This window comes from Limanda limanda, chromosome 16 (genome assembly GCF_963576545.1).
Source record: "Limanda limanda chromosome 16, fLimLim1.1, whole genome shotgun sequence".
Classification (NCBI taxonomy): Eukaryota; Metazoa; Chordata; class Actinopteri; order Pleuronectiformes; family Pleuronectidae; genus Limanda; species Limanda limanda.
Window position 1 is genome coordinate 17,474,659 of NC_083651.1, and position 25,017 is coordinate 17,499,675.

General features: G+C 40.2%; 2 protein-coding genes across 2 annotated transcripts in view; both read left to right on the forward strand.

The window, feature by feature from the left end:
* Nucleotides 1-1,111: 1,111 nt before the first annotated feature.
* Nucleotides 1,112-6,409, forward strand: cd302 (CD302 molecule). Its single transcript, XM_061088839.1, has 6 exons — nt 1,112-1,253; nt 2,730-2,855; nt 2,967-3,077; nt 4,531-4,713; nt 4,836-4,856; nt 4,956-6,409. Exons 1-6 carry the CDS (start codon nt 1,160-1,162, stop codon nt 5,156-5,158), a joined length of 738 nt encoding a protein of 245 aa, XP_060944822.1. The 5' UTR covers nt 1,112-1,159; the 3' UTR covers nt 5,159-6,409.
* An 8,684-nt stretch (nt 6,410-15,093) lies between these two features.
* Nucleotides 15,094-25,017, forward strand: part of LOC133021331 (bromodomain adjacent to zinc finger domain protein 2B) — a 47,836-nt gene continuing 37,912 nt past the window's right edge. The window contains exons 1-2 of the mRNA XM_061088124.1: nt 15,094-15,291; nt 21,714-21,756. Of these exons, the coding sequence (XP_060944107.1) occupies nt 15,265-15,291; nt 21,714-21,756 (70 nt within the window). The 5' untranslated portion in view covers nt 15,094-15,264. The remainder of the gene's footprint in view (nt 15,292-21,713; nt 21,757-25,017) is intronic.

A 25,017-nucleotide genomic window follows, 5' to 3' on the forward strand; every position in this document is an offset into this window, starting at 1 on the left:
TCAACAACCAATTAAAAAAAAATCACCTTTAGAAAGAGTTATACAAAGAATAAAGACGAACAAGGAGAAGGAGAACAATTAATTTGATCTGGAAATGTAATGCTTCCATAAACTGACTGGATTTAGAATATATATAAACCAGACAAAGGTCTTCTGCGATTAAGATTCAGCCGAGACTCATTTCCTTTTTGGTATATTTATATATAACAAAGATGGTTATCAGATTTACATTATAATAAAATTAAACCACAGAACCAGTTCAATATAGTGGCTACGGCAGCTCACAGAGGTCACTTGTGTGATGTATAACAATGCACATCCTCTGAGAAACAATGTGCACACAGCACCATCCAGAGGGCCCTGTGTGAAAACCTTTTTGGTCCGTGCATGAAGTTTAATTCATCAGCAGGATACGTTTTAAATCAGGAGGTAAGAGGTGGATGGAAGACAGGAGATCAGAAGAGGGCAGAATTGACACCTACACACAAAGACATTAAAGATGACTTGAGCAACTGCACTTTTTCATCCTGGATAAAGAACTCTTTTTCCACTGAGGGGGTATTTAAAAACAAATTGTGGAACAATCAATTTTCTTTAAACTTTTGGGGAGATTTTCTGGAGAGAGAGAGCCTACTGCCCACCACCCGGAGTTCTTTACGTCAACTATAATTCCCCTTAACTACAGCCTTTGTGAGGTTTCTGGTATGACTAATATATGACCTTATATAAAACTAGTTCCTTAAAATAAATACCAGCACTATACAGTCTGAAGCTGTGCTTCTCCTGCAAATATTTCAGTATAAAAGCTTCTTTTTTGTCTTTTTCTTTTTTTAAATGAATGGATTCCGTCAACAGAAACACTGGCGAGCCTTTATTTTGAAATATATATCTACATTTACAGGTAGTGTTGAGCTAAAATAGATATATTTAAATAAAATAACACCCCATCGAAAATATAATACCTTTACTTGCAGGTTTATCTAACACTACCCTTTTCTAAATTGTATCCATCCATCCATTAATGGGGGGGGGGGGGGGGGGTTACAGTATTTTGTTCTTTCCCAGGACCCAAACCTTCTAGCAGCGCCCCTGGCTGGCTGTGGGAGGGATTTGTGGAGTCAGAAAAGTAGTTTGGTGCTGAAGACTCTTCTCCGCTGTCATGGAGCCTGTGAGCAGGAAGCACCATGTTGGATCCGTGTGGCGCTGCGTCGTCTTCCTGCTGAGCCTCCAGCTGAAGCTCGGCCTGACGGGAGGTGAGAGACGAGTGAAACCTAAAGGATCGTGTGGGTTGTGTGCGCGTAGGTGTGTGTCCGTGCGTGCAGGGCTTCACTTGATAAGAGACATGTCAGTGGAGTGTGGCTGCACGTCGTCATGCGCGTGTGTTGTTCAAACTTTCCTTTATGTCGACACACTGGTTAGTGGACCCCCCCCCCCCACACACACACACACAGCACATTGTGAGTGAGTGTGTGTGCGCAAACACTACAGATTGAAAAGCCTGGAGGCGTCTAATCTTTGGTTTACTTGCGATGAAAGTGTTCAAACTCTCATCATGGAGATCAGCTGTGTGTGATCAGCCAGTGAGTGAGTGTGGGTCAAACGGGGACATTACACTTACACCGGTGGTATAACCTTATAAAGGGGACGGATTACAGTGGGAAGAGTCAGATGTGAACGTTTTTAAAGCAGCTTGAGAATGAAAAACCTGATGGGGCAGAAAAACTCCAAACAAATTCACCAGGAACCTTGTAAACAGCTCACACAGGCTGGACCAGTAAAGAGGAACCATGTTCACCGGTGTAGTCCTCACAGGAGTCCATTAGGGGACCGGTACTCAAATGTATGCATTTCAAGGACCCTTAACTGGCACCCTCAACTCAACCAAATTATGGGGTTTAGATGATTTTATTTGAAGAAGTGAACGAAATTCAGGACCAGACTTGTTGGGTCTCTAACTGGTACTTTTTTGGCATATTTTCTGTTTTTTTCTCAAATGTTTTTAGTATTAACTTTACAATATTTACAACAAATCTTCCTCATTGTTCAGGCTAATGTGTTATAGCAGCCGGGTGCAGCAGACAGAGGCAGGAAGTGACGTATTAACTCTGCTGTGTAAATCATGTGATTTTGTTTTTATAACACCTGACACGTCATCAGCCTTTATCACCACAAACGAGCTTGACATCTCCGTCGGTGTCTCCTACTTGTATGACACCGCTTTTACACAGGGAGATATTTGTTTTCTTAAATTTATGGCAGTGAATCCAGTGGGGGATCCCCTGCTGTGTCCTCACATCGACTTAATATTAAGAGGCCAGGCAGATAACTTCCATAGAAACTGCAAAGTGTCTCAATCTGACATTAACGTTCACACATGCACCTCCTCTGAAAAACATACTGAGAGTCTCCGGACTCCAGTGCATGTCTGAAAGCTAGCTTTTGGATGAAAGGACAGTTAAAATAAACAATACTCTTTTTGCCAGGGACCCTAATTGGTCCTTGAACCCCCCCTTTGAGAAACCCTGTACTCCCAGTTGTGAGATTGTGTTAACCGGCCTTCAGCTAAACTTAATGTTATGAGGATAAAATGGTTTGTCAAGTCATATGTGTTTTGTTAGATGTCTCCCTGTATATGTTTAAATATCCTAATTCAGGTAAATAGGTCATATTGTATATCAGATATTTCCGTGAACACACCCCCCCCCCCACCCCCCCCCGCCGCTCCTCAGACTGCCCTGCAGATGGACGCACCTGGGTGCCCCTTCAAGACAGATGTTACCACTTTATTCACGGACAGGAGGACAAAATCAAAAGCTACACTTTTGAAAGAGCAAAATCCCTCTGCCAAGGGTTCGGTACGTGAAACGTTTTATTTTCAATTTTTCATCCAAGACCAAATGACGAATATGCGCCGTATCCTCAGTGTGGTGATATATTGAACACTGCTTTGTGTTTTATTCCCCCAGAGCTTCTGACCATACAGAGTGTGGAGGAAAATGACTTTGTCATTAAATATAGCCCAGAGGTGTGGAAAGGCAATGTCAACGTGTGGCTGGGAATGTATTATGACACAAGCAGTAAGTACCATGTGACCGGAGGACTGTGGGAACAAGCTGGACAACTTCCATTAGATCAGATCTAAATATTGATGACAAACAGAAACTGATACGCCAATTTATCAACTACAATTGGTTGGAAGGAACTCTGTGGAAACCCAACATTGAACATTACAGTTTTGTTTCACATGTATTTATGTTCTACTATTCAGAATCTACGTGTTTCTATTCTTCTTTATGATATAAGCTTTAAAGTTGAGCCTGAAAATCAATAATCAAGCCTGGAGAGAGAACTCTGAAGAGATACATTTTTTTTTATTTTTCTTGAGACAGATTAACATAACAGAAGTTTGTCTTCCCAGCTTTTTAAAATTTTAAAACATCCATAACCGGCATTGCCTCACTGCTGATAAAGCACTGATACAATCAATATTAGCTCCACAAACATTAATATGGATAGAATCAATGAAAGTTGAGAATGTGTGACAACATCTTTCATAAACAAATGTAATGGTGTAGGGGTAGCATATTCAGATTGTGAGAAAAAACCTCATCACAGTATGAGGACGATATTTACATCATTCTGTATTTTTACTATTGTCAACAAATCACATGAAGACATTCTGACTTTCCTACTGAAGACGTGAAATTATATAATTCCATCTTTTGAAGATGTTTCCTTTCACAGCGAATGAAAATACATCGACCTATAGTGCCTCAGCGTGGTCCATGTAAACAACATTTACTGAATACCTTAACCTGAATAAGGTCATACTCTGATAAGCTGTAATCTTATTAAACCTGTGGAGCTTATTCCCATGATGTGGACATTTACATGTCTTTATCACATTATAACGCCCTCTTGACCTTTTCACAGCTTTTTGCAACCTTGACATACAGCAGTTACCAACTGCTTAACAGTGCACTTCCTGGATATAAGTGTAAACAAGTAGGAAGTAATGTTGACATCAGTTATGATCTGACTATGCTCTGTAACACGTAAACAGGAATATTCAGAAAAGGTTACAATTCATAATATTGCTGTCCATGTAAACACAGTCACTGCCTGTGTTTCAGTTATTGTTCCAGTTTCCTGAAAGACATGTTTGCGTTTTCCTCTGTTTGTCGGCCTGTCCCCTTATTTCTGCTGGTTCCAGCAACTTTTCAAAGCTTCGGTGACAACACTGATTTATCTTCCTCGTGAAATCCTGGCACTGCTTCGGGAAATCCTAGTTTTTTTTTTCTATTTTAAAACAGTCATGGGGAAAAAAAGTTGCACATCCCTTTTATATTCTTCTTTCATAGTATTTATTATGAAACTCGGCACAGTATGTTTGTGAATGCCGGAGAAGGAGCCCAAAGACAAAGCAAATGTGGGACTGTGTAATTTCCCCGCTCCATGGCTGATGTTGTCAGGTGCTTGGTATTCCTGCTGCCCCGTCGTGCTGGAGTAGTGATTGGCGTGTCTTGACAGGTGATGACATGAGGTGGTTCGGCGAGGACCCCGTGGGATTCACTAACTGGGAGGACAGCTCGTCTCCGTCAGACCTCGTGCCCCTGGACACGTGCGTGACCCTGCACAGCAACACGGGAAAATGGGAAAATGTCAGCTGCCTGGACGAGGTGGAGAACGGTGTGATCTGTGAGAGCGTTCAGAGTAAGATACGAGTCCTTTTCCCCCTAATAATTTACTAAATGAATGATTTATGTGTAGAAGGAATTTGAACCAATGTGACTTCAGGATATTGTTTCCACTCAAAATGTTTTCCTTCCCCTCAGAACCAGAGGAAGCCAAGCAGAGTAAGTGGACCTTTGAGCTTGTTCCTTTACATATTCCTCTGTGATTTTCTTTGTGTTTATACTCATGACCTTCCTTGCATTGTCACCCGTCCTCCTCAGAAGCCAGCGTGCTGCTGACGGCCCTGGTCATTCTCAGCGTGGTGGCTATCATGGGAGTCTCAGCCGTTATTTGGTTCCTGCACCAGAAGCACAATCTTGGCTCCACCCTCTTCACGGCATTTGAGTACCACCCTCCGTTCCGAGTCCTGGAGACGGACCAGTCCTGCCTGGTGGAGGCCGAGGAGAACGACAGTGTGCCGTAGAACAACCCCCCCTTCTCACTGGGTGGGTGTTCATTCGAAGAGAATTCCACTTTTACAGCAGTTACTGAGGCTTCATCCATACTCATAGGTTTTAGTTTTTAAAATAGGACGAAAAAATCTCCGTCCAGACTTGTGCTTTAGCTCCAAATCAGTATTTATCTCCATCCATATTAACAGGCTTGCGAATGAGAAACAGCAATGGTGAGATTGGGATACGTTTATTTGGACCGACCATGAGGTGGAACAAGTCTTCACATACATGAGTACATGCAGTTTGTTTTTCCAAACTTCTATGTTTCTGCCCGTCCATACTAAAACACAGCCCAGGAGTTTTCAAACTAAAACGGGACCAGATGTGTTTTCAAACTTCTCCGTCTTTAGGCACTTGAAAATGTGGTCATGTAGTCGCCAAGTCTAACCCTAGCAGCAGTGGTGCTTTAATAAAGCTAAAACGTTGCCGTGTGGATGAAGCCTGAGACAGTTTTTCGGTGGAGTTTCATGCCTGTGTCCCGTCTGAATAATTTAGTGTGACTGTGTGAAAACTGACCAGGATACTTTTGATACTAACCTCTTCACATAAATATGTCACTGTGTCTGCTTTTTTTTGTCGTCTGCACTAAGGGACACTCGCTTGAATCAGATGTTAATTTCTTACAGCTGTACCTCGAAGTCAACATCACCCGTCACACTAGGTTAACATCAAGCGCTACACTGCCTGTGGAAAATAACTTGTTGCGTATTAAAATGGGAGGAATGGGTTAATATTAGAGCTAAGCGTTGATACTTTGTGTGAGTAGACATTTTCTGTTTGCCATATATAGTATTATCCTCAGAAGGTTGGGAGATTTTGACTCATATTCCTCAGTATTAATTGAAGCTCATAAATGCTGCATTCTTCTGTACATTAGCATATTTTCTCTATTATAAATGTATTGTCTTTAAGCCTGATCCCCAGGGGTCATTTTATCAGACATCATACAGCTTCCTCCAGTGTCATGATGTGAGGACACAACGGTAGAACTTCAGTTGTTTCCCTTCATGTGGTGTTCATAGAAACAGGAATCTTTAATCACAAGGTTTAAAAAATGCACATGTACATAGTGGGATCAGAACGCGAGCCCAGTGATCAGTTGCCTGGTTACATGTATGTAAATGAGCCAATGAGGTTGAGTCTGTAGAGCTGATATTTTTTGTCCAGGTATCCTATTGATATGGAAAACGATCCTAAATAAATACACATATACATCCTGACCTATATCCATGCATTGTCATTAACTGGACCGAAAGATTTCTACCAACTTGTTATGATGGTTTAAAATCTTTCTGCTTCCTCCATGTTGGGATGAGATGAAAGAACATAATAAACTAGGGCTACGTTGTAGCACTAACGGGCCCGAGCACACGCGCGTTCCAAGTCTGTTGCGGTCGGGGAAGAGAGAACGTTGGATGAGCAAGCGCTCGTCTCCACGTTGCATGCGTTCGGCACTGCGGCAAGGATAAACGCTTCACTTCCTGTAGCCACCAGGGGGCGCTGTGATTTTAAGTCACGATTTCTGTGTAGATGTCTTCAGGTCGGGAATCTTGTCTTATGTGTCTAGTTTGGATTTGATCAGACCAAATATGTCTGAGATACAGAAACTCGTGTGTTGATGGCGTTTCATCAAACTTTGACGCCACGGTCACAGGCTCTGACGAAAAGTTGATTTTTTTGATAACTTTAGTACTCCATATTGTTGTGATGAGACTCGTCTAAATTTTAAGTTGATCCGATGAAAGCCCTACGACAAGTACATCAAAGTAAAAACGTGGAATATCGCCAAAATGGCGACTAAATCCAAAATGGCGGACTTCCTGTTGCTTTTTTCATAATGCTCCTTGAGACTTTTTTGTATGATTAGTCACGATACACCTTTCCCCCGATTTTGGTGAAGATCGGCCATGGGGAAACCTAGGGGCTGCGTTCCAGGTGGCGCTGTTGAGCCATTGTGCCACGCCCATTTCCAAATACTCCAGAATACGTCAATTTCCACCACATTCTAATTTACTGCAAAGTTTTAAACATTTTTGAGCATGGGAAAGCCCTCAAAAAGCCCATTCATTTGGATGAATAAGAATAATAATAATAATCATTTCAATTTCAATAGGGCCTCCCACCGGAGGTGCTCGGGCCCTAATAATAAATAATAAGAAAAATGCCTTCAATTTCAATAGGGCCTCACACCGGAGGTGCTCGGGCCCTAATTAGTATAAAACTGTCATTCCAGAATATTTCAGTGTGGTTATCATGTTGATAATCCATATCCACACTTTGGTCTGTTTTTTGTCTGTGTAAGAGGACAGATGTTACAGTATTTTACATACAGCATTGTCAGGATTTTGATGTAAACAGGAATAATAAATCATCCTGTGACATTAAAGACAATCAAGACTTGGCTCTATATGATGGGTACATTGCCGAATAATGGCAAATATCCCTCTGAATACTTTTAATGACAACAGCATGAACGCTACTGTGCAATATCTGGCGTTAATTTGGCAGAATCTGAGCCCCTGTGTGCTTTTCATAATAAAGTATGTTTGGATAGAAGAATGGTTTCATTTGCTTTTTGTTGAGTTCTGAGTCAAGAGTGCAAGTTTTTCTTATTTCCAGGAATATGCCCCCCTCCAGTCTTGCGTGTATATATATATATATACATTATATATATATAGTGTCAATGCATAATTGAGGAGAAGAAGATGAATTAGGATGCCAAAATAAGGACTGGATCCTAATTAGCTCTGAAAGGACATCTAGGTCACTGTCATTGAAAAGCGACTCCATCTGAATGTCCAGCGGCTCTGTTGACATCTCAGCGTGGTCCAAGATCAAACAGAACTGAGACAAGTCAGCAGGAAATCTTTTCTCTTTCCACTCATGCATGTCTAATTTTAGACTTCCAAGAAGTCTGTCACCCAACGAATTATCTTTGAATCTCCGCTGCATGTTCCTCTTTTTGTTCAGATCTCTCTATGTGTTTTTTTTCACATCCAGAAATGTTTTACCAGAGATTTTTATGGACCAACATTTTGTGATGTGGTGCCATAATGAAAAACCACAACAGTAATATTTTTCACCCCAAACCTTCCTGATAATTTCTGTATTTGGCCACCAGGTGGGACAGTGACTCACAATATGACACGTCTCTTTCACTGTGATTCTGCAGAGAAGCCATCAAATCAATGAAATTCAAAAACATGGAGGATGATCACTTTGAATGCAATGTAAATACAGTGGATGACACACAGAATCTGATGTTAAACCATAAAATAATATAATATAATCTTTAAAACATAATCTTTTCTTCAAGTTGAGGTGAAGGTCCTTAACAAATTATTAACTTGTGATTGAGTCTCCAGATTAAATTAAACTGACTGTAAGGCTGCTAACGTATTAACGGTCTGTTACACTGATGGCAGTGTGCACAGTCCCAGTGGCTCAACACTCTCCTTGTTGGTGCATTCTTGGTTGGTTTAATTTATCTGTTTAATTTATCTTGGACAATGTATGTCTTTTTTAAGAATATTTATAGTTATAGGATCTGTTAAAGGAATATTTATATATCTATAGGGCTTTGAGTAGGAATATTTATATATTTATAGGAATTTCTATTATCTCTTGGTGAATTATCTTTTTTTCTTTGCTGTGTTATGTGTGAATGCACAATCTGGACCGCTGAAAATAATCCTGTTGTGCTCAATGACAATGAATCTATTTGTTTACTGTATATCACCATTTTTAAAACGGGAGTGAAAGTGACACTTTTCAATTAATATACGGGTCTTTGGGCCTTTAGAGGTGGTTTATGTGGTTATGGCTTTGAGCAGACATGTCCTTTTGAAACCCGTGATTCACTCTCATGAATATGCAACCAAGTATAATTTATTAGAAATACAACAGCTGAATGTTCCAGGGGAAAAAAGCCTTTGAAAGGAGCCCAAAGTGATGCATTTATAAAGCTCGGGGTGTGCGATTGCAGATGTTCCTTTCTTCCCGCAGTCTCGCCTGGTTCCAGACCTCTGAGCTGCTGCCCTCAATTTGTTTTCAAATAAAAGAATGAATAATGAAGTGAAAACAAAATGACTGCTCAGTGTGAGTATCAGCAGTATAAGGTCTACCGAACCTAAACACAGATCTGCAATCTGTTGTACTGCAGACAAGTCCTCGGGTTCTGCAGTTCACCAGTTAAAATAGACAAATGTGTATTGACATGCAGAAGGTGGGGTCCTGTATTTGCCCTCCAACACAGTAATGATAATTTGAATAAATCAATGCATTTATTTTACTCCAGATTAACCCTTTAAAGCATATGCATTTACAAATTCAGATTTGCAAACATCTTGAGTGATTTTTCCTGTGACATCCCTAAACCATCTCCTCTGTTTACCCGAGATGTATTTAATAGTCACACAGCGGCTGTTGTCTCATCACAAAGGTTCCAACGGCCTGTTTTCACTTGGATAATAGCAGAAATGATTTCATTCACACATCTGCCATACCACTGCTTGGAACAGGAGGGGGTCCTCGCTGACCCAGAATGATAAATTAAAATGGACATTGGTATGCATGAATGTGACATACAGTCGCGTGATGGATGGACTGAAAACGAGAGGCAGTGAGAGGCAAATTCATCAAGCACATGAATTATGATAAGATATGAGCCAATAAAATCAGATACAGAACTAAAAACAAAAACCCTCAGCTTGCTCAAAGATGTCTCATTGTCTTATATGTATAAATACAGAGATAACAGCGCTGACTGTGGACTGTGTAAGAACAAAGAGTCTGTGAGAACTGTTTCCTTTCCTCCTGTTCTCACTCATCCTATCTTTCTCATCCTCCATGTTTCTTGGACACAAGTGTAGAGCATCTGTTTCTCATGTCCCGCAAATCTCAGGTTACTCTCTCATTTACTCTCCTGGAACATTCTGCTATTGACAAAGGAAAACAATGGCATCTTTTAAGGAGACGCCTCCCTGTTCTTCTATATTCTTTTATGCCAAGGCCTGGCATACTACAGCCGTACTACTGCACACAGCTAATCTTAATTAGCGTGTGTAATATTCATGTTTAAACCTCAATTTGTTTCTTTATACATTTTAATGTGTGTAGCAAAATTGGTTTGGCCCACATCCGGCCCACATACCACGTGGAATGATGGCACTTGGGCAGTTCATGTTGGCATCCAGATTACACCTTGCCTGGAGCACTGCATGTTTGCCAAAAAAGGCCCACATTTGATTTGAGATATTTCGGCTACGTTTGCTATTTTACAAGTGGGTCACTTAAGCTCAACTGCAAGAAGCCCAGAAGTGACCCACATCTGTATGCTGTATAAAATGAATGCATTTAATGCTAAATATGAAATCATTACATTACACTATTAATTTGATCTTCCCCTAATGCATGTCAAAGCATATGTTACTCTGTATATCTGATAACACACATGTTGTAGCAGAGTTTAAGAGTAAATCAGGTCTGAGTTGTTAGGGGGAAAAACTGTTGCACTAGACTCTAAACAGCATATTCCAAAAACTGACACAAACTTGATGAATGATAAATGAACGTACGCAGGTTTTCAGCTCGGGTAATGTTTCATTTTCTAAATCAAATGCATGTGCAGTGCTGGGAGGCTTTGGCGTGAAAGGATCAGAAGACTGTGTGCTGACATGATTAAAATCTGTATTATGGAGGGGGAGAAAAAAAAAATCAATGACAGTGAGTCCAACTCCTGCATGAGCCCTGAGGGGTATCCTTAGCTTTCTGAGGATTGATGGAAAAAATAATAATTAAAAACAAAAAGCAGTGTCTTAATTTGTTTTGCATCCGTCTCCAGAGACATCATCTTTGCTGTGTCTTTGGTATCTCATTATACTTTTTAATCAAGACTCTTAAAAAATCCCTTTTAAAGGAGGACAGACTGCTGGCCCTTCCCCCAGCAGGCTGCTTGCATTGCAGCCATCCACCACGACTTGTGTTACAAACGACCAAGGAAGGCTGACATTTTTATTGTACAATACGAAAAGCCACAGCCAGAAAAAAGGGGCTTTTTGAAAGCCACGTCGCTCTGATCTCTCATTCCCTCTAATGAGGAGTGTCCAACATAATTAAAAACCCAGGTATCCTGTGGCTCGGCTGACAAATTTATCAAATCATATTTTTCCTCCCTCCCTCACCGTGTGTGTGCATCCAGGCGGGCATGTGTGTTTCTCTCAGTCCATTCAATACACTAGCTCCTGTGACTGCAGCATCTACAATGACACAAGAATTAAAGCGTGGGAGAGAAAAATCAATGAGCACAAGGGACAGCGAACAAGCAAATAAGCCTGTTTTAAATAACAAATGCTGATCAACGATTTTTTTTTGCCTCCCACATCTTTAATTCAGACGTGCCTTTGTGCCTTAATTACTGTGTCCAATTAGTACAACTTTGTGTACAATGTGCAATGTGCAAAAAAGGGGCAGAGCCTTAAATTAAAAATCCACTGAAAAGCAGCTTCTTGTTTCTCTTTAGGAAAGAATCGCATGGCGTAATTTTTTCAAACACATAATGAATCAGTGCAATATTCAAAAGGTAATTCAAAATGCCACTTTACCTCAGTCCTAATCTCCGAAAGGCAAACATGTACTGTATCGTTATAAGCTGAAATATAAGCGAGCGTTATGTATGATTTGTCATTTACAGCACTACTTTAGTCACAGACTCCCAAAGTGTTTCCATCCACACTGTGTTGTAAATGTCTGTTTCAGTACAATGATCAAACGCACCCCCTTTTGTGTCGTCTGTGGCCAAATGTACGCTTGCTTAATGATCAGAAAGAAAGGCAGATGGTAGTCCTTGGCCAAATGGAGTCTTGAATAACGCATTTATTTATAACATGAATGTCTTGTTGACAGTTTCCGCATCACACTTGAAGCTCCACTTGGTCCTCGTCTGACCGCAGCGCTTCACACATTTACACAATTAGACAAAATAGAAGAGTATGGCAAGAAGCAGACATATTTCAAACGGATTCACACCTAATCTTAAATAAAGGGTTTGAGCTTCTGTTTTAGGTGAAATAATCACTTTATTTGCAGTCTGAATTGATTAAAATACCTTATTTCCCAACACTGTATTAACAACTCTGTCTTAAGTGTCACCTTGTTCTTATATATATTAGTTTAGTATTACATGTTGCTTTTTTTCTAATTTATGACATCAAACTGTTTTGTGGCTGGGTGAGTATGTGTTAAGTGTTAAGTGTGTGTGTTTGTTTGTGTGTGTGTGTGTGTGTGCTTTCCATAATGCAAGCCAAACTTTACAAAGCCTATAGGGGAATAAAGACTGAATTGCTTTACTTATCAAAGCACCATTGAATCTTCAAAAACAGACATCTGTCCTTCATCTTTATGTCAGTTTTACTTTCAGACATTACACTGCATTACACTTTGTCCTCACCGCCAGAGCCAAACTTGCTGCGCCTGCCTCCTTTGGTTATTAATTACAAAACAAGATGAGAGTGTATGCGGCACCGTCTACCACCAAATGCATTTGGCAGCATGTCCTCCAAACTTTATTCTGTACTCACTTTGATTAAACACCAACAGGACGTGGTGACAGATACAGCTTAGTTTCCTCTTTAAATTGAGTTAAATGCTTCTAAGTGTAAACTGTGCACTATCCCCACCAAACTCCTGTCTCATGATCAGAGTCCAAGCATGAACAGCTCTATGTGTCAATATTTCCTCAGTCATTATTTATTTTTTTCAGACAAAAGGCAAAACGCATGCAACGCTTCAAAATGCATGTGCCAGCTCAGTGCTGCTTTGCAGTCCTAGAAATGTTAGAAATTGTATTTTATAGTTGGTACTTTCAAGGGTTGAGCAATCCTGGTTATTATTATTTTTTTTTTTCAGGCAAATGAATTGGCTTTTTGAGGGCTTTGACGTGCTCAAATTTGCATCTCCTGCACAGAAGTGATCTGTACACCTCCTGCGCAGAAGTGGACTGTGCAGGATAATAAAATTTACTTTAAAAAAGTATCTACTTTATCTAAGTATCTATCTTTTTTACAATTTGTTCTCTTTGCCCACAAAATATGTAATCATATGATATAACGATACAGTTTAAAGATGTCTGTAAACATGTGGAAGTAGAAGAACAAAAGGAAACATGGGAGCAGTGAGATGAAATAATTAACCTGTTTTTATTCAGTGCGGCAGCTCATTAGCTCAAGTGGTAACAAATACCTGGTTTTCTACAAATATGGTTTCATGTGTTCCTGATTTATAACTTCTACTCTACTTTTTCACTTAGAAAGCTTGAAAACTACGATTTGAAAAGAATATCTCTGATACTAACTCATGGTGTGTCTTTTCACATCAGTGCATGTTGCTGCAGCTGAGCTCATGCTGTCTGTCCTGTCAGTGTGCACTTGCATGAAAAGTACTTCATAAACATTTTCAACAAGACTGCTTGATATACAATATGCCTACCCACATACTCTACCATTACTGAAAATAACTCAGTTGCTTGCGGCATCGATTGCACTTCTGTCCGTCCTGGGAGAGGAATCCTTCACATGTGACTCACTGAGGTTCCTACTCTTGTTGAGGGCTCAGGACAGAGGATGTCACACCTTGGTTATCCCTATGAGATGAATTGTGATTTGTGAAAATGGGCTTTACAAATAAAATTTGATTGATTGATTGATAAATCAAATCTGTTAGATTAAAATAGATTTTAAACTAATGTGTGTTTTACTTATTGGTGCATGTTGCTGCAGAACTGCTGCTGTCTGTACTGTCAGTCTGTAAAATGCACTTGCTTGAAAAGTACTATATCAATTAAATCTGTAAATATAAAACATATGATTAACTCATGTGTTTTTCTTACTTGTGCGTGTTGCTGCAGAGCTGCTGCTGTCCGTCCATGACTGTACTGTCAGTGTTTATAAGGCTCTTTATTGAAAATAACTATATAAATAAAATATGTTATATTACAATATATTATTAAGTCATGTGTGTTTCTCTTGTTAATGCATGTCCCTGCAAAGCTGCTGCTGTCCGTCCATGTCTGTATTGTCAGTGTTTATAATGTACTTGCTTGAAAAGTACTATATCAATTAAATCTGTAAATTAAAACATATGAATAACTCATGTGTTTTTCTTACTTCTGCGTGCTGCAGAGCTGCTGCTGTCTGTCCATGTCTGTACTGTCAGTGTTTATTATGCCTTTGCTTGAAAATGATTTTATAAATAAAATATGTTATATTACAATATATTATTAAGTCATGTGTGTTTCTCTTGTTAGTGCATGTCACTGCAAAGCTGCTGCTGTCCGTCCATGTCTATACTGTTAGTGTTTATAGTGCACTTGCTTGAAAAGTACTACATAAATAAAATATGTTTTATTAGAATAGATGATTAACTCGTGTGTATTCCTTGTTGTTGCATGTTGCTGCAGAGCTGCTGTCTGTACTGTCAGTGTTGATAATGCCCTTTATTGAAAATAACTATATGAATAAAATATGTTATATTACAATATATTATTAAATAATGTGTGTTTCTCTTGTTAGTGCTCGTCACTGCAAAGCTGCTGCTCTCCGTCCATGTCTGTACTGTCAGTGTTTATAGTGCACTTGATTGAAAAGTAAGTACTCGTGTGTTTTTCTTGTTGGTGCATGTTGCTGCAGAGCTGCTGCTGCCTGTAATGCACTTGCTTGAAAAGAACTAAATGAATAAGTCTGTTATATTACAATAGATGATTGACTCGTGTGTGTTTTTCTTTGCATGTCGCTGTCTGTCCATGTCCGCGCTCATCATGCACTTGCTCGGCTGCAGGTTCGAGAACAAAAGTTTGCTTTGTAGGAGCCTGGAGCTGACGTCACTTCTCTTGAGTTGCCTGGATGAGACGGAGGAGAGACTGTGTTCAATCTGCGACCAGAGAGCAGCACCAGCAGTCACTCTCACCCGGACTCAATTAACTCAGCACCTCTCCGCACCCACCTCGCTGCTGCTGCTCTCCAACTGGGATCAACTGGGAACTAAATTAGTGGTCTCCTGTATTTTCCCCTTTTGCATTTTTATGAGAACACACATTTCCAGCGATAAGGTGAGTCTAATTGTTTTTTCTCTCCCCCCTCCTCCTCCTCCTCCTCTTTGGGACATTAGCAGCATTAGCTTCGCTGGACGTTAGCGTTCACTAACAGGGCTGTTCATTCACAGGTTCGTGGCTAGCAGCTAGCTACGCTAACGGTCCCCAGCTTTGTAACGTCCTTCCCCCGGAACACTTGCCACCTCGAGGCGTCCTCCAGCACCGTGATGGAGAAAGTTCATATCTAAGTGCAGGCGAGGTTTTCACTGGTCGTTCGGTTTGGAATCGGTCGGAAATGTCACTAGTTCTCTGTGGAAAGTGTAACTTGGTGATAAAAGCACCGGCTCGGACGCCGAGTTGAGGAACTAAAGCACCAGCGGGCTCCCGGTGCTCTCCGGCGGGCAGCCCGGTGCTCTCCGGCGGGCAGCCCGGTGCTCTCCGGCGGGCATCGGAGCTCCGTGTCGCCAGGAACGTTAAACGGTCCTGACGGTGGAAATAGAAGTTGAGAACGTGAAGGTTTAAATCCCACGGCACGTTGCTCGTGATTCATATTTTAAAACAAAGTGGTGGACTTGTGCCTTGTTGCGGTTTGACGCCTCTTGTGACAACACGTTCACGTATGACCCAATAAGTGTATTAAACACAGGTGTGTGTGTGTTCTTTACGTGTTATCTTCTTCCTCTTTCATTGTGTTGTCACAGTGTTATGGAGCCGGGCTGCTCTCCTCCTCCTCTTCTCCTCCTCCTCCTCACTGTCTTCTCCTTTTGTGGCTTCCTCTTAAAGCAAAGCGCAGCTAATGCAGCAGCTACGGTCTGGGCTGAAATTTGCCCTCTGAGATTATGACAATACCCTCCATTTTTTTTCGCCTGCTTTCATATTAAAACAACAAGGCATTCGCCATCTTGGGCTGTTTAAAATAATCAGCACTGTAAACAGCAGTGATCTGCCCTGAAGTTTGCGAAACTTTCAAGGGAGAAAAGATCTGAAAGATAGGACCTTGATTTGTGTTGAGCTGGAATAGGAGGAGTGTTTTAAACACATAAATCTTGGAGGTGCTGGGGCAGCGAGGTCTGATTGGATGTGTTATAAAACTGCTAAATAGACGCTTTTATCTGCCTGTGATGCCACACGTTTTGGGTTTAATCCTAGAAATGAATCCTTAAAATGTGCCACAAGTCCAAACTTCTATAGTGCTTGAACTGGGGGCATTTGAATCCCCCTGATTTCTACCCTGATGTGCACTTAATGTGTTTATTATGACCCTGCTTTTTGGATTTCTGTCAATTCTGGTCAGGCACACATGCCACAGAAACGCATTCAGAAAACCAAAAGAAGTTTTTGTCTGTTTTCAGTGAATAAGGTGACATATTAAGGGCAGATCTAAAGGGATGCCACTGACTGAAATGATTCAGATGCTTGAGATGAATATCGATAAGCCTTTTTTTGACTTGTCTTCGTTGGGAAAGCACAGGAGACGGTCGTATTCAAGTGCTATAGCAAGCCCTGAAAGCAGTGTGACAGAGAGCCAGCGTTCACATTGCCAGGACCCTGTACCTGAAAACATGAAGCCATTGACAGTTTAATAAGGACTTTTTTCTTACTGTCATATGTTAAAAGGATTTTGTGGAGAAAGGCCTGTGAATTGTTAAAAAATGTTAGACCAGATCTTTTTTTCCTTCCGGAAATTAACTTTTATTAGGCTCTTTCACATAAGTTTGTGATCTGTGAAGTCATCGAGGACCACGGAGCTTATTGTGATCGCACTAATTCAACGTTTATCCTTCAGTTTGCTCTGGCATGCAGCAGCTTCTGTTGCACAGTGGAGCTGATTTGTTTTCTTTACAGATATAATTGATAGTAATGAACCAGCGTGTGCCCTTTGCACACACACACAAACACACAGTCTACGTGAGATGGCAGTAAACATTATTCCTGATGAAGTTCATCGTTTAAATGGCTTCAGTCGCCAAGGCAGCGAGATAAATCAGATCACAGCCTTGATGTGCTATGCATGCATCTAGCAACTGCCAATGAATCAAAACACAGGTAGAAGGTCACTAAATTTTGCCTCATATTTATTCAGAGCTCGCGTCCTTGAGAAGCTGTGCAGACAGAGCAGTGTTTAACCGGTGTGTACTCGGCTCCTAATGTGAGCTTTGAACATTGTAAAATCAAAAGAGTCAGCATCTTGCCATTTGAATGCTAAAAAAATAATGCAGGCTTTTGTTCTCCCATGCGCAGAAAGAAAATGTAGCTCATGGCTGCTAAAATCCACCAAACAGGACAAAATGTTAGCAGTCAAATTGTAAGATACGTGTTTTCAGATCTGTGGGTTTTCCAGAGATGTATCACTTGACCAAAAACTATTTATTGTGTTACTTTGTAGAACCACTAGTTTGTAAGGGTAAGGTGACAGATCTGGGTTTTTCTTTTGCTGAAATGATCCCCGTTGCTTCATTGCTCATATTTCACATGGGGATCACATTAAACATGCTTTACCGGTCTGACTTTTTATGCACGTCTCGGTATATTCTTACATAATATGAGATGGTCCCTTTTTATGTCCCTGTGCGTCTCTTTAAAGTGTCCTCCTTTCCTTTGGCCTTTTCAAACGGCCAAAAGAAGAAGAAAAAAAAAAAATCAGGTCTTGCTAATAATTGTGTTTTCACCCATTTTACCCTTGTCTCTCTATTCTTACCCTTTCCACAAGTTTGCACTCATTAATCAAAGATGCTGGAGTCCTGCTGAGGGCTGAGCTGGTTCATCAATTTGGCAGCCCGCTCGCTGTATAAGGAACAGTGCAGAGGCTCTTAACACACAAGCATAAATAAATCTGTGGTCTTTATATGCAAGCCCTGAAGGTTAATGCTGTATAATTCAATGCACCCTCTTTGTCTGCCGTGATTGATGTTTTTTAAACATGTAAGGCTTGACAGGATTCCCTTTTTGTAGGTCAGTGTTGACACTTTATGATTGGGTGAGCTTGGGGGGGAGCGGCACGAGGGAGGTGGATTATTAGGAATATGTCAGGGTGATTACTCTTTTTCACTCATCTTCCTGGTCTATTTTCTCTCTGCCTGGAGATGCTTATCCTAACCCACGATGTCTCTGAGACTGGAGTGTCCCCGCTGCGTTAATGGAGCGGATGTTTCGAATGCTACTGCTGTTTAGTATATATTTGTGTTGGTATACTTTACTACAGGAATTACAGGCCACTTGCAGGCCTTGGAGGATTTAGCTCCATATTCATAATTCCAGGCCAGTTAGCTTCATACATACGGTAATGGAGACTCTTTGTCCTGCTGCTGTTGTAAACCATTCCACTCACACACAAAGACCGGGCCTCAGCAGCCCCCTTTTTTATTGATCCTCATGCATTTAAAATCTGGTCACAAACACTACCCACTTGAAGCATGCTGCTGCAGCGTCATTTTTAAATATTTAATTTTTACTCAACTCACACTGGCCTGATACGAAACTGGAGAAAAGTAATTCATCCCCAGAAATATCTGGATCAGCAAAGGCCAGAATCTAAGGCTCAGTGGAGCTAACAGAGAATTTCTTGCAGACAGTGGCATTGCATCTTGGCCTGTAGTGACAATACTGTAACTCTTTTAAATAGCATCTTCTTGCATTGAAATTATAGACCTCTAACTAGTCATTATGTATTGTACACTAAGCTTTTTAAATATTGTAATGCTCACAAGTGTTTCAGCTCTATATTTATTTCACACCACTATGTTGTGACACACCAATGGCTGGATCGTTGCTCATTCCTCTTGGTGCAAGTTACAGTTTTGCTGGATGTGAAAGATTGATCACGTTAGTTTTAATCATAAACTATATATAAAGATGGACGACATGTCTGATCCCCAGATGTGTGTCCCTCTCCTACGGGGAGTGGGACACAAACCTAGAACACAGGCAAAGACGAATACACATCATCAAGCACTGCACCTCTCTTTTCGCTGCACTCTCTAAATGTCACACTGCTGTCTGTGTTGGCACTGAATGTTGCCATTATTAGAACATTAATTACCAGCATTAGTAAGAGACAGTGTTGGTTTGTTGGAGCTGAGAGGGGGGTATTAACAAATGAGGAAATGACAGATGCTGCAGGCCCAATCGCAGCCAAACTAAATGTTCAAGCGGAGAGACTCGAGTCAAGGACTGTCAAGGAGTCTAGGGACAGAGGTTACCATTTGTTACTCATGACTAGTAAACAGCTTTATGTGCAGCGAGGTGGGGGGAGCAATCTCATTATCTGTACTTTAAATGATGACTCAGAGCGTGATAGATGGATAGCTGAATTACCTGGGATGGTTTCTCCTTGTAGTCAAAGACTTCCTGTAAACTGCCCATTTGTTAAGACCATACCAGTTATGGAGTCTGACCTTTTGTATGTTTGATTTTCAATGAATCATTTATGTGTAGAAAAACATAATCTTTTTTTATAACAAAAGTATTCATATTACAAAATGACACAACTACAACTGAGTGTTGACTCACATGTTCGTGAAGGGAAATACATGTGGCTGCTACGGATGAGATTGAATGGAGGCGACGCGTGTAAGTTATTACAGATAGTGTTTACTGGTCATATTTATAGCTGATTCAGAAGGTATAGCAAGGGAGGTTAACAGCATCCCTGCATCAGACAATAAATATATGAAAGTGGCAGATATTTTATCCAGAGCCATTTTGCTTTATTTCCTCCCCCTGCATCTAGACATTTCAAGAGGATCAGTCTTTTGGGTCATTAGGACACAAGGTGAGCCTCATGTGACTGAAAGCATTGCCCCTGTCTTTGTAGACGCGGGATCAGGAGGTGAAGAGGGTCATTCAGCCTCTATACAGAGGTGTGCAGACAAATCTGCACTTTGAGTGGTCGATAAGAATGGAAAAGAGCCATATAAATGCGGTCCGTTGTGATCATAGCCCAATTAGGTTTTGAAGATATGTGACAGTCAGGAATGTGTGAACCTGTAAAATCTAAATGAAGTGCCTTCTAAAATCATGAGCAAATAGCCTGTGCTTGTCAGGTTTTCTTGACAGCTTCATTAATGTTGGGGCCTGAAGTAGTTTCTGAGATTCTTAATAAAAAATAACTCAACCGCTTCAAGAAAGGATATGTTGTCCTCTCAAAGTACTAACAGTGTGAAGACTTTAAACAGTTAAATGTAATATCGAAAGTTAATTAATCTCTTTTTGCCTTTTTAATATAATTATTTTTTTCTATTTCCTTAGCCGGTTTTTAATTCTATTAAACATTTTCCTTTCAGCGAGAAATAAAACTCAAGAGAAAGCTTGACTTAGAATAATCTTCTCTTTTTTCTGCCATAGGAAATGGTCGTGTAATTTATTGACACAATCACAATAGAGGACTGTGGAATGTCTGTAATTTTCTCTGTTTACTTTGTGAATAACTGATTTGAGTCCATTGAGACAGAAGCTTACTCCTATGACACCACAAGTTGGCATGCAGCCATTTTTAGGTTATTCTATGAGTGTAACAACATGGGCTTCAGCTGTACAAAGAAATCCCCAAAAAACTAACATCAGTGGAAAAAGAATCCAAACTAACATAGGACTATCCAATGGTGTTACCCCACAGCTTATCGAGAGGGATGGTGTACAGATATTGTAAAGGAAAAACACTGTCTGGTTTTACAGTAAGCTCAATTCCAACTTTAAAGTAATAATAAAGAAGATAAAAACCTTATGGATTGTTGTTGATGGATGTCAAGTGGTTGTAATCTGCTATACTGGACCATGACATCAATACTCTTATGGTTGCAGTAAAGCCTGGAGTCTGTGATCAAGTGATTATTTAAGTGGTGTACGAAGACTTGAAAGGATTTCAATGATTCAGGGTTGATTCAAAGATGCTTGGTCGAGGTTTCGTTTCTTTACATTCCAAAACAAAATGAACACAGATGCTATTGGCATAAATAGTAAACATGTGGTGGCAGGTCAGAGGTGTTTGTGCTGCCTTACATATGTGTATTACATCATAAAAACCTGTTTTGTCAGAGTATGAACAGAATCAACAGAGTTCTATTAGGAAGGAGACTTTATTACTAAGATTTAAAAACACAAAATCTGTCTTGATGCCAATTTATTTGATCTATAAATGTTTTTGTTTCCTAATGTCATCGGATGTTGGCTCTTCAGCCCCGTAACTGCTCTTGTTATACTGTAGCCTATAATCCAATTCCTCCAAAGTGTTTTTGTCATGTTCCATTTCCCTGTGTGTTTTGCTGGGAGCAATAGCTTTATTTTTTTTGTGCTGATGTCTAGAATGGATAATTCACCTTTCCTCCAGTCTACATTACCATTTTTATTTCATTTTCACAGAGCTCTCATGTAGGAACCATGCTGAATGAGTAAATCCATAAAAATCACGCAATAAATCTGAACGTTGTTGTTTCGTGTTGCAGGTGCAGAGCCGGGATGTCACAGAACTGAGGATCGTCTCATACAGTAAGTGTCTGGATACGTCAGTTTCCCCATGCCCTTTTGTATGTCGTGCATCTTTAGATTTTTGTATAGGAAAAAAAGCTGTTTGCTTTTGTGAAACTGGAAAACGTCACCCATGAACGGAAATGCTGGACTGAGCTGATCACCTCATTTTACTGTATTATTTAGGCATAGGATTAAAATTCTCCAATTAAGCTGAAATTTAACAAAGTCCTCATTTATGAAATTAGTTTGTGCTGCATTATGCTCTGCACTCATTTTGTGTGCATCTAATTAATTTGGTCTTTCTTAGGATTGGCGTATCGAGGCTTCAGAACACATTTAAATCTCTTGGGGGAGAAAGGAAAACTTTTTAAGACTATAGGGTATTTCTAGATAAATTACTGAGAGCTAAACAGGGCTAATTGGTGAGGCTGGGGCTATTGTTTGGCTTTGTTTAAAAAAATTAATATGGGTTACTCCTCAAATAGTAACTTTATACAGATGTTTCTTGGCTGCAATTAAAAATCAAATTGTTGCCGCAAGACAGAGGTGGTGGGTTTATCAAATTCACCTTCCCTTCAGCCTGAGCTCTACTCTGTCACCATGTGACATGGTTTTCTTTTGACTGCTAAATTAGGAGAGAGCTAATTTGCAGTCTTGTAAGCCAAGTCAATTTTTTAAACGTCTCAGTTGTTCATGGTCCTTTGTAGAATAGGTGTGAATTGATGAGAGTTTTTTTTCACAAAACACTTCTTCCTCAGAATGGCTATATGGGGACTATTGTGCCTGCTCTCACACTAAATTAGCAACGTCAAAGCAGACAAATCTCAAATCAAATAAGTATTGTTCTAAGTGAAATATTCTCAAAAAGAAATACTTCAGACCCTTAATTGTCTTGTTGAATTGTTGGCGAAACAGATTTTTACTCTCATTTACTGTGCCTTGGGCAAATCCCACCAAAGTTTTCTCTCCTGTGTCCTCTCCTCTGACTCCATTCGTACTTCCTCACTCTTTCAACTTTTAACAGTGTCCTGAAAGTGAAAGTGCCGGCCTACCCACTTAATTTTTATGAAGCAAAGAATACTGAAATTGTGCCATGAAATTCATGACATGAACACGGCCACTCTTGATCTACAGTAGGGGTAAAAGTCTCCCGCTCTTTATGTGACCGACCCTGGGAAGGGACAGGTCATGTGCAGCACTGTGTGGACAAGCCGGGTTGAAACAGCGACGGCAAAAACGAGCACGGTCGCACAAACCACATCATCTGTAAAGCTGAGCTCCCTCCCTTTCGTGTGAGGGTGTTGTAGAAGCTTTCAAGGATTTATTATGGCTGTTACCGGTAACCTTCAGTTTATCTACAGGGGCCACAGTAGGTTTTCGGATGGCAGAGTAGACAGCCAGTGCTTTTGGTTGTCCATTGGCTGAGGTATAATGATTGCACTCTCCTGATACAACACATGCAAAACACACATACCTATAATAAGTTAACATGACACAATGCTAACTGTAACCATTAATTCAAGGCTGGGACTTGATAGACACTTATTATTATTGTTATTTTTTTAGCGGTTCAATGCAATGGAGAAAAAAAAGGACACGAATGAAGAATTCTGAAGACTTGTTAGGGCAGAGAAAGTTCATCATATGCCATTCGAATAAATACATTAGTGTATTATGACATTTCAAATCAATTATCTGAGTTAATTTAAATGGGTTCATAATTTTATAATTTCAGATTTGTAATTTTCAGTATATCTGTATATATACCTTTTTAGATTGTGTTGGCATTGAGCGTGTTATCCATAATTTGCAGTTACATGATTATCATTTAGGTCTTAAATGAGGGGGAGGCAAGCTTTATGGACTGGTGATTGACATGTTTAATATGGATCATTATTTTGTCCTGTATTTTCTTTGTGTGTATAAAAGAGAGAGGTTGAGCTGTGCAAATGACATTTTGTTCTTTCTCTTTTAAATATTTATGATCTTCAGTTAATAGTGTAGCTTCACAGAGCAGGCTATGTTTTGTGATTTTGCCAGAATAGCAAACTGATAGCTGTGGTAATATAATATGGTGTTGTAGTAAAAAGCATAGCTCAGTCTTCTTTCCACTTCTTTTTCCTGCCTAGAGGGAGAAGTGAAATACACGCAGGAAAGAAAAGTGAAGAGATGAAAGGACTCTGTCAATGGTAAATCAAAGGCTCGTGTGAATGATGCAACTATGAGATTTATCTGTTGTAGGGATGGCGGATTGACACTGACTGTTCTCAGTCTAATGAATATACAGACATATTTAGCTTCCAAGAATAGCTGCCGGGTGCATTATGCGTTTGTGTGGTAATCCAGACTCACTGGTTACATCATGCTGCTTTATGACATGAAAGATCTTTAAATACACAGCCTGCTAATAAGACAAGTCAGGTGACCAGTCTTTACCTTGATGGCCAATTATTCTGGCTTCTGCACCATTAAAACAACACAAAGCTGAAACTTTGCAAGGCCTATGAGGAAACTGCCCACAATTACAATTGGTTGCAAAAAACAGGTAGGTTGCTGCACAACTTACAAATATAAAATAATGACAAACATCTTTTCCCTCTGGAAATCAGAGAGAATTGTTGTGGATCTTTGGATACTTTACCTTTGTTGGCTTCAAAGTCAATAGATTGTTCCTTTGTGATGACGGTGCATCATAGGAATGTTTAAAGGTGCTGATTCACCTGCGTCTTGAATAAAGGATGAAGTCGTGGGACCGGAACTGAAGTCCAAAAACTTAGCAGCCATATGGTGGAATCTCAGTCTAATTTGAGGTATAGTTGCAATGCTGTAAATCTTTAGAATATCATCTGAAGGGCGACGTAGAACCTTTTTGTGGATTGGTTCAAGTTGTAAGTATGCCTGTTTATTTAAACTCTAAAGACGCCTCTCATTAGCACCAAAGTGCCCTGAACTTCCTGTCATTTACAGCAAAGAAGCTCATGGGTCGTGCATGTTTATGTGACTTTAAAACAGGCTGATGCACAGACACATACTCTACTTTTCTCAACTTGGTGCTATACAGCCTGCTAGTCTAAAGAGAGTATTATGATATTTAGGATACAGAAAGAGTGAAGTAAGAAGTATGGATTTACAGAGCAACTGGGGTCTGCTCTACAGCCATAAAACCACTAGGAGAGAAATTGTACATCAGAGAGTTCCAGGCAGCTTCAATCACAGGGGCTACTTTGTTGTCAATAAAGTGGAATTCATTATGTGAGCCTCTCCTCTAAGGTGACAGGT